At 34.6% G+C, this 11,165-nt stretch overlaps 1 protein-coding gene across 1 annotated transcript; it reads right to left on the reverse strand.

The window, feature by feature from the left end:
* Positions 1–507: 507 nt before the first annotated feature.
* Positions 508–8,144, reverse strand: LOC130746258 (dynamin-related protein 5A-like). Its single transcript, XM_057598828.1, has 16 exons — positions 7,770–8,144; positions 7,440–7,608; positions 6,489–6,590; positions 5,933–5,983; positions 5,764–5,825; positions 4,791–4,881; positions 3,680–3,744; positions 2,951–3,145; positions 2,729–2,848; positions 2,572–2,642; positions 2,253–2,478; positions 1,905–1,955; positions 1,525–1,753; positions 1,224–1,363; positions 999–1,132; positions 508–910 (listed from the first exon to the last, which is right to left on the reverse strand). Exons 1-15 carry the CDS (start codon positions 7,896–7,898, stop codon positions 1,004–1,006), a joined length of 1,830 nt encoding a protein of 609 aa, XP_057454811.1. The 5' UTR covers positions 7,899–8,144; the 3' UTR covers positions 508–910; positions 999–1,003.
* Positions 8,145–11,165: the final 3,021 nt, after the last annotated feature.

Here is an 11,165-nt window from a genome sequence, read left to right on the forward strand (position 1 = left end):
ACCAAACCGAACATGATGAAATAGAACACAAGAACAAAACATTATTAATGTTCTGTGTATTATGTTTGGTAACTCATATGAAACTCCTTCATTAGAACATGACCATAGGTTTAATTACATATACTCATATTTTTAATATTTTACTGAATATAAAAAGTTGAACTCAATAATATATAATTTTCACACACACACACACTCAATAATATATATATAAAGTTTTTACAAAAATTATCATATAAAAAACTTTATACAGAAATTAGGTGAGAAAACCATTTCTTAACCACGGAGAACATGTATGCCATGGAAGCTATATTAATAAATTCAGTTTTGATATATTCACAGCTCATCTGAAGACATCATTTTTCTAACCAATACTGAGAGTAAGTTTGAGTTGGTTAATCATCAAGAGTGTGTAGCTCATATGGTAGAGCCACGGAAAACATGTATGCCATGCAAGAGAAATACATTTTGCTGTGCCAGATGGTGTCATTACTATACAACCCAACAATAAATTTGTTCCCAATATTAAGACTAGCAGAATTTATACACTGCTAATTTTTGCTGAATAGTTGGTAGAAATAACCGAATCCAACAACTACAATTTTTGTTGTTGAATATGTGTCTACCTCAGTAGAAGTTAACTCAGAATTATCACTATATAGTTAATTTATTCATAAGAGCTCCACAAAAAGCAGAGTTTGTTCATCACTTTAGTTCATCCAACTCTTAACTATTATCATCCATTTTCTTCCTTCCACAAAAAGAATGAGCACAGATTTTAACAATGTAGTAAATAAGTGAATACGAAAATGAATTACACCAGAAGAAAAAAAACAAACGTAGGAGCATAGCCTTATTCGGTGAAAATAACTTCACTGACCCGTGCCAGAAAAAATATAACTACAATATTCTGCCACAATGAATAAAGAATCAGATATCAAGAATAAAAAATGGCTCCTGTAAAAACAAAATTCAAATTCTAAGAACTAGCTAAGCACCTTTTTTACTTGTCCCATGCAACAGCCTCAATTTCTGATTGGGCACTTCTATACAGCTCTAACCTCTTAGAAAGTGAGGTCCTTTGCTGCATGATTGCTGGATCCTCATTCAGCAATGCAGCTAGTTGTTTACCCTGCAAAACAATTTGTAGATCATGCAAAATTAAGCTCACCCTATTCTCACCAGACATGCCTATATTCTTCAAGGAAAATAACAAAGCTCACCTCTTTTTTCCCCAACTCTGTGAAGAAATGATCCAGTAAACTGCGCTTTGCTTCCCGCACTTGACAATAAACTACAGACTTGGGAATGGTATGCCTTAGACTCCCACATACCATGTTCACATATGACAAGACAGTGGTAGCTGTTGTATACAAGGAATAATCTCAGTAAAGGGTGAAAAACAATAGCTCTAATTTCAATATCATATGTTCTAATATGTAGCTAATGGACTCAAAGTCCTTTATTATTTCAATTATTAGGAGCATAGGCATAAAATATTTATTTTAAATTTTAGTTTCTTACCAATTCGACGAAGATAAGCATCATTATATCTGTCAAAAAGTGAGTGGGTTGGATTTCCGCCCTTCTCTGCGTCTTGAGGAAGTTTGCGAAAGAATTCAACTGTCAAATAACCACATTCCATGTCTACTAATTGCAGAGTTGCTTTCTTACTTTCTTCTCTCATCCTTTCCAGTGAATCAACAGCTGCACTTCCGAGCTCGACTTTCAAGGTAGGGTACTGCTTTAATTCCTACAATCAAACATAAAACTGAAATTATTAAGGCACTGGAAAAAATATATACCAAGTTGAATATTCAGCTAAAGTTATACAAATTATCTCCAGACTTAGACATGTAGAGAACTATATAGACTTAACATAAAATAAGCAATTTGCTACTTGCCATTGTCTCACTCATAGACTTGTGAATCATATCCTTCAGAATTCCATGAACCTGAAACATTATAAAAGTAAGGAGTTTAATGAATAACACAACATTAGAAAATAATTTCACCTCAATGATTGACTTCAACCTTTTGCCTTAAATGATGTCAACTTTGACAAGTAAAGATTTGCGAATGTTTCTTAAGCCTAAATAGTGCCAGAGTCAATATGATTTTTCAGTTAATCAGGTCAAAAAAATAGAGGAAGAAGTCAGCTACAATTTTAGCACAAGTAATTTCTTAAACGAACATGTTACAAGTTGTAACTCATAGCAAAGTATTTATTTATATTTTAGTAAAATACATACAGCATCAACTGCTGCTTCAGCAGGGCCTCTCATTGATACTATGCAAGATTCAATAAGTCGGCGATATCCTTGCTCAGGAGCAATGAGATGAGGTTGATACCCATCTGCTTCAGTTATTAGTTTGCGTACAGTGTCCATTGATAGATGCTTGTCAAACTGCAGCCTTTTTAGAGCTGCTGGAAATTGATTATCAAATACTTGGTAAATTTTCTCACCACCAGATCGTCTGTAGAAATTCAATCATTTCCAAGGTCAAATCGGATCTTTTTGATATGAAAAATGACGTGTTAATTCATCAAAAGGGGAAAGAGGAACATACATGCCATCAAGATGATCTTTAAATATCTGATCAAAAGTTCGACAGATTTCCATTACCATGTACAACTTCCCCTATAAATGGAGAAAGAACATCAATAATTCATGCATTTGTAAAAGCAAATGGGAGAAAGGGGGAGAGATCGGAGGAGGTGGTTTACTCCAGTATCAGCGGCAATAGGTTTCCCAATACGGGTCAATTCTGTCTCCAACTCAATAATAGTCTTGTTAATGAGTGATTGAAGCCCTGGGATCCGAGACTTGATAACAGTTTCTAAATGCTGAAAACAAGACATAAAAAAGGACCATAATGAATTGACCAATTTTGCAAAAAAGTAACATGTACATCCCGAATGAATGTGTCAATAGAAGATTTCACATACCTTAGACATCACCTTTCCTAGATGCACAGAGCCCATCCTGCTAGCAAGATGTCTATATTCTGGGGTGTTTGCAAAATACTCATTCTCTCTACGTCGAGCCGCAATCATATCAACACTTTTGTTGATGTCAGCTTGGGAGCGATTAACAACACCAATCCAAGGGTAATTTAACTTATATGATCTACCTTCAAGGATCTGAAAAAAGGAATAGGAGGGAGGAAACATAAGAGGAAGCCACTCCATGAACTTGAAAAGTTCAGTTCCAGAAATTTAAGCTTATAAACGAAAGAAAATAAACCAAATAGGGAAATCTTAACTCCGAGAAAAGGATTGTCTGTGTTATTCTAAAGTTTCAAACAACTGTTGAGACATGTAAAGGCAAAATATAAGCCAAACCATAACAAGGTCACTAAATAAGTTCGAGATATATTATCCTGGTCCTCCATTTCAGTGAGTAGATATCCCCAAGTGTCAAAACTCCAAATTGTTTACCATGCGTTTTAATCATCAAATGACAACTATATGAAATTTGTTTACCATAATTGCACTCCTACTTCTATATTGTAATCTGAGTTTATATTTTATACTAAATTCCTGAAAGTACAAAAATAACTCTTTTGATGCCAAAAGCATGGTCAAAGGACACCAAATAGGAAAGAGTTTTGCCTGAGGCAAACATTGCACGGTAGCCTACCATTTCTGAATTTAAAGGAGGAAGAGAATGCTTACTTCAACTGCATCAGTACCTTTGTCCATAAGATCAATCTTTGTCAAAACTCCAAATGTCCTTTCCCCTAAAAATTAAAATAATTTTATAAACAAGTGATTTTCAGCCACATAGTAGTCCAGATTGTGTGAATATTTGAGTTGATTAAGTTGCTAATTTATTTGACAGATAATTGTTTATATTCGTATTTTAGGAAGATTTGTTATCTTAGGATATTAGGAATATATCTCCAAAATCAGGGCGATACTTTCCTTTTTCTCTTTTGCATTGTATCTATACAAATCACTGTATATAGTCAATAATATACACTGTCTCTACTATACTCATATCAACACTTTTTTTTTTGAAGCACTGAAACATTCATTCATAAATATATCAGCAAGAACTTGCAGAAGAAAGCTTTACAAGAGGCACCACTCTTAGTGCCTATCTAACAGTGTCCATATTTCCTTTTCTCTATTACATGCCTTCTTTGCAAGGTAGTCCGCAACAATACTTTTTCTCTAAAGATGTGAACTAGCCCAATACAATTTACTTCCTCCCTCAGAAAATCAATTCAATACATTTAATAATCTGGTGGATCAACACATTCTTATTAGATGAAACTCATGTGATTTCCATCCCATATTTGGTGGGAGGCTGGGAACCTCTCGTTATTTGATGGAACCTACATGATTTCACTCTATGACAAAGAATGCGTAGACAGTGTGTTAATAGTATTTCTCTTTTGACAATAACTGCATAGAATCTCAGTGAAACATTTCGGTATTAAATCAACTAAAATTTACCTATTCCAACACCAACAATTATATATAAAGAAAATTGTATTTGATATTCACTACAAATATGATAATATAAAGAAAATTGTATTTGATATTCAATACAAATATGATAATTTATTGGTATAAGAAGCCTAATACAATATACAATAATCAATCTATACAACTTAAATTGCTTTGCAAACGATGTTATGAACCCTTCTATGTTTTTCATTTTTAACATCTATTGTTTCAGCTTTAGCTAATTATGATATTACTTAATACATCTAACTTCAAATGACACTATTTCCTCTTGCCAGTACTTTTTAAGAAAAAATCATGTTCACCATCTTACCTTTGGGATCTACTTCACGGGAAATCTTAATTGCATCTGAAGTAGCAAGGTCTTGATTAGCAGGAGATATTGCCAAAATGATGCAATTCGGCTGCAAAATAAATAATGCAAAACAATTGGCTATTATTAGATTAGCGATAGTGATGGCAGTAATAGTAAAACATTTAACTATCATTAGAAGTCAACCTTCGTAAGTCACAATAGGAGTGAACTGCGACTCCAGATGAACTTTATATAATTGCAATGTTAGAAGTTCAAATTTGTCACTACAATAGGAAAGGTTTTACATTATCACGGGCCTTAAACTGAGAGTTGACTCATAATTACGTCCATGGGGATTCTCGAACAAAGATAAAAAAAAGGTATAACTATTATTAGAGTGAGAGCAAGGCATTACATTATTAGTGTAACTGGATCAGGATTCAGGATGAATGTCTAAAATTGAATATTAAGTCTCCTGAGCATTATTCAATTGAACTTTTTTTTTTTTTCAAAAGGAGAAAATATATATAATAATAATGAGGAAACTGATAAGATATACACCAAAACAACCTCAACACGGTATCAAAAACCCACACGACCAAGGCTGCCCACCAAAAAGAACAAAAAAAAACCAACCCAAAACAGCGGCAAATAAGAACAATAGCCTCAAAAACTAGAAGCCGCAATTGCAACAACTACAAAAACCAAAAGTCGTTTGCAATACCCAAAAAACTCTCAAAGGACTAGGAAAAAACCTATACAGCCCATAACTCGCCACCACCCCAAATCTCACCCTCAACGGCGCAGAGAAGCTTTTCGCGCCTTGATCTCATTGGCAATTTGAAAGAGAGGGATATCATCAGGGCAATCATTAAGCATATGCATTAAGCATTAAGCATTTCATTAAATTTTCATCACCTCACAACAAATAAATGTTCCCATATGCATCACCATCTTTCTTGATTATTTCATTGTATATAAGAATAATCACCTTTTCGATAAAGGCCCGAACCATATTTTCAATGTCTTGCACAATGCTATCTGGTTGACCCTCTGCAATAACAGACAACATTATACCATAAATTTCCATAGCTATATGCAATAGTGCTTGTAAATTTAACTTAACTGAGCAAAAAGCCAATCTTAGAATAAAACCTCACCAACAGCAACTTTTGTAAGTCCCGGAAGATCAACCAGTGTCAGATTGACAACTGCCAAGTCAACAAATTCAATGGATGAAATGGATACTTAAACAAGAACATTCAATTTAAAAAGTAACAAGCACAAATAAGTTATACTTAGATTAGAGCCTTTTTAAAAAATAACTCATGTAGATGGTGCAGTTATAAGATAATACTTGTTGTTCGATACTAGTTTAAAAAAATTGGTACTAGGACTCATTAATATTTAAAAACCAAAGTGTTCAATACTTTGGACCAAAAAAGAACAAAGATTAGACTGATGGGCATTCATGATGTCATTGATGTGCTAGAGTAGAACATAATTGTCATTGTAATACTATGTATTTTGCAAGCAAGTGGTGATTGGTAAAACTGTTCCAGCAATAGTCAATATGATTGTTATAGTAACATATAATCAACTGATATATTCAAACTTAAAAAACAAAATCAAATTATGCATGTTTTAAGTTCCTAGTCTCACAATTTTAATTACCAATAAGATAAAATTAGATTGCTATATTTATATATATCTCACCATTAGGAGAGTAGATACTGAGATGGATGGGAACTGATGAAATACCCTTGGAGCGACCTGTTTCTCTATCAGTCTCATCAGCTATCTCTTGTCTTACAGCAGCTACATAACAAGCAAAACTAGTAACTACCAGTGAAACCACATCATCAATATTTTAATTTCTTTTATAAAAACGAGTTTAGTTACCATGGACTGACAAAGACTTACCCAGTCATTCAATTAGAATTCATCAATTTGCCATGTCATAATTAAATTTGAATTTTAAAATATTTAAAATGAAAAATGGAGAGATTTGATTGAATGTATGTCTAAAACTCTTTACTACACAGTCACTGCATATAAATTAAAATCCTTAAAAAAACTAGGTAACACTTCCTATGTTGTCAATCTGGGCAAGCACCTGTGGGATCCTGTAGTCCCATCCCATCCCATTTCCCTTCTCACTTCCCCTGCTCTCTTCGCCCTTCGCCCTTGCTCTCTCAAGAAGTATGACTTATATTCCTAGTTTACTGCTATGAAAGTATGAATATGTTATGAATTTCAAGTACAATTTATTATTGATTTAGCATTTCGATTCCATTAGGAATGAGGATTCGAAATATGACACATTGATCAATCAAAGAGAGATTCAACAACTAAAAGAAAGATCGATTCTTTGTTGGGATCCTTCCTTTCTTCATATATATATATAGATGGGATTAATTATACAAAATATAGACAAATTCATTTTCCCGGCCACTACGCGCTGAGATTTAGGATTGACAACATAGAACACTTTAACATTTATTAGGGGAAAACTCCAGCAAAGAGATACTAAATGTACTTGCTAGTGCTAGTTGCTACCAGTCTACCGCACTGATGCTTAGTGTAATCAATAATTAAATGCAAGTAAAACAACCATAAGGGTGTGAAAAGTGAATAGCAGTACTGAATGTAGGTTTAGGAGAATACCAAAATCAGTAAATCTCTTCCTTGGAAGGTGCATGAATTCAGCATACTCTCTGGAATCATCAATCTTATGAAGCTGCAAAACAAGAGGCCTCCGCGTAACAATTCCAGATCCACGAGGCAAAAAATCCTTCCCAACAATGCTCTCCAACACTGAAGATTTCCCTGAACTCTGGAAAATCAAAAGTAACGCACAAATCTAAATCAACGAACTCCAAATTTACGAGAAATGGAAAAATTAAACAAAAATCAGGTTTAACTGCATTGATTAGTTGTAATTAACAATGATAATGATGATAAATGAGATGGTAAAAGGGAATCGATTGGACGGACCTGTCCTCCGACGACGGCGATGGAGGGAAGGGCATCCCAGAGAGTGGGCAAGGCACTCTCCTCGCCGTGATCGCCGAGCGCGGTGCATGCTCTTTGGATTTTGTTCACCAATTGTATCAGATTCTCCATTGCCACCACCACCACAACTCAGAGAGCGAGAGAGAATCGACGAAGAAGAAGAAGCAGTTGAGTAACAAACTTTCGAAATGTGCGTTTGAAAATTTCATTCCGTTATGTTTCTATTGACGATATTGCCCCTTGATTCTGTTGAGCTTGTAACAACCAAATTGATATGGAGAATTTACGCGCTAATTGCAGGGAAAATTAGGGCTATATATAAGGGGTTTTTTTTCAATGAAGATGGCCAAAAACCATAGCTAATGCACTGAGTGCAGGTGACACTGTGGAAATGGCCTAAAATGTATAATCAACTCAAGTTTAGATAATCATATATTTATGTATTCAATTAATTATTTATAAGTGAAACATTTGGCTTGCATATCAATTGAGAAATTTGTGTATGTTTGGTTCAAGAAGGAAACTGCTCATTGCATCAGTCATCATATGGAATGCTCACTTGCGAAGAAGAGGTTTTTTGAGTGATAGTTGAAAATGCTCACCACTGGGATATGATAGTTTGGAGCCAAAGGGATCTTGCAAGAGACAATCGGAGATGCTAATCCCTAAGATATGAAATTATTAGGCTAGGAACATAGTTTTGTGTATGTATCGGGTGAAAGTGTTCATTAATGCATTGGTTAAGTTAACTAGAGGATAAAATATTTACTCTAGAAGTCTAGATCAATAGATTCATTTGACCTAAGTAATTTGTTAATGAATAGCTCCAATGACATCTTAAATGAATAATTTCACATTATATACGTGTTTGCGTTTGGGAACAAGTTGTGAATTATGTGAAATCGATTCCTAACTATGTTTTTCTTACTTGTCTGTTTAACTTCTTTTGTTGTTTTCCTTATTTTGAAGATAAAACAATTAGGCTTTAGTTATCTCAACCAATGTTTAGCTAGTGAGACTAGTACTTAACACAGAACCCCAAACAATAATAACTTTATATTATTTAACAACGATCAACAGTCAGTTGTCCTAATTGAGCTTCAAACATTTACTTTGGAACCTCTCATTCAGGGATATATGTGGACTAAAATATGATTAAACATTTCATAATAGAAACAATACAATCTATCTATTATATCTATCTACTATAATATAGGAATTGTGAAGCGCGCAATATAGCGCTGCCAACTCAACTTACTTCAATTTCATAAATTTGCCACATCAAATATAAACTTGACATGTCAAGATATCTCAATACTTCTCATTCTTTCATTTTATCCTGTGAGGCGGTGCTGTAAACTTATCACACCATAACCATTATTAATGTGCACTAATATTCCTTGTTACAAACTTTTCTAAAGCCATTATTCGACTAGGCATTAAACTTTGCAACCCATCATTCTGTTACTTTGACTCCATCTTTTCTTTACATTACGGTTTCTAAAGCTAATCTCCTGCTTCATATTCATCTCATGCTTCATAGGATCATATCTATTTAATTTCTATTAATTATAATAGATTGTCCACACATTTCTATTCATTTTTATGCACTTGTGGCTGTTTCATTTTCTAAAACCTTCAGCACTCATTCATTTCACATAACAGTTATTTTCTGAACCCTTCATACTCATTCATAATGAGCATCCTCCCTCTCTCCCTCTTAAGTGCTATGTAACCCCTCACATCACCAAAGCGGCTTTTGTAAGTATAATTTTTTTTGGAAATTACAGCTTTGGGGTAATTTCCAAACTAAATTATACTAATTGGGTACCCACCAAAGCAATATTTATTTTCAGTCATTCACACACTATGGCAGCAGAGGAACAAGGAAATGAATTGCATAGAAAATTTGATTTTACAAACATTTGAAGAAGTTTTGCATGGGAGGGATGAAACTCAATGAGATACATGACCAGTTGTTTACGCTGATTTTTGGTAAACAAATATCCTCTTAGTTCGACTAAAGGAAGTTTAGATTCAGGGTCCTTTTGAGAAAACGCTTTGCCAAAGTGTTGTGTGTGAGTGAGTGCTTTTTCGACAACAACAAACAATTCAGGTGAAACTGGATTTCATTAAGCACGGGTTAATTACAAAGAGGTCACATACATTAGAATAACACAAAAGCTATAAGAAATGTGGATTTCGACAGGAAAATGCATAAAGAAACTGGAATTTAACAAGCTTAATACAAGAAAACTAAAGTGTTGGTTCTGCAACATACTCCTCCACTATCACGTTTTGCTCCTTGAGTCTCATTGATGCGGACATTTAGAGCTTTTTGGTGAATTCTCAGAGTTTGAGTTGGGAACCCCTTTTCCTGCTGCTGCTTTTTCTATTTATAGTGCTGTTTTTTCCTCCACGTTCTTGGCGGTTTTTCTTCAATGCATGATGGCTTCGTGGGTTTGAAATTTGGCGCCTTACCCCACGTTTAGCCGGTGGCTTTGCGCACGTGACTTTGATTGGTTCGTTTGCAACGTGGGTAGCCTTGAGTCGTGGGTAACCACCACTGTTTGTGGCATCGTGGGTATGCACATGTGCTGATAATTGCCCACCACTTGGTAACTGCCTCCTTCGTCGCGTTTGCCGGTTTGTCGAGTTTTCCTTTACTCCCCTGACTTTAGGAGGAGTGTTGCCTGATGGGCTTTGAGCTCCGTTACGGTTCTTTCTGTCGAGGAATCATCCTTCTAACACCGGTGTCGATAATTGTAGCATTAGAAATCTTGGCTCAACACCAGTACAATTTCATCCACATCGTGGAGATACCATCCGTGGAGGCATTCGGGCACAACCTGTTTAATTTTAGTGATTTTTTTAATATCTCTGTTGTGGTTGATGCAATATCTAACCGTGGCAAATGTTACAAAATAGAGTAGGTGGTTCTTTTGGTTACCTAAAGATAACCTGATTGGTTCTAAATTTTATATTACTTCCGGGTCATAGAATCTGTTTAATTACTTTTACATCAACCTTCCGGGTCCGTGTTTCTGGGTGCATGACACAACCTATATATGTCGTCATTTATTGTATGCAACATTTTGCTCTATACCACAAATGAAAGTTGGTTGGTAGTTACTTAATTCACAACTCAGGCTTCCAATAATTTCTAATTAACTATAGTTGTTGATTTTAGTATCATATTGAAGAATTTTTCTTATCAGATTGTTAATCTTACTGAAGCTCGGGATTTGTCCAGTAAGAAAAATATATATGTCTTATTCAAAGTAATATATCAACTTAAGGAAAACCACATCAACTAAAACATAAGTTCTAAATTATGCTTGAAGGTGGACAAACATAAAAAACAATGATGAGATCAAA

This window comes from Lotus japonicus, chromosome 3 (genome assembly GCF_012489685.1).
Source record: "Lotus japonicus ecotype B-129 chromosome 3, LjGifu_v1.2".
In the NCBI taxonomy this organism is placed as follows: Eukaryota; Viridiplantae; Streptophyta; class Magnoliopsida; order Fabales; family Fabaceae; genus Lotus; species Lotus japonicus.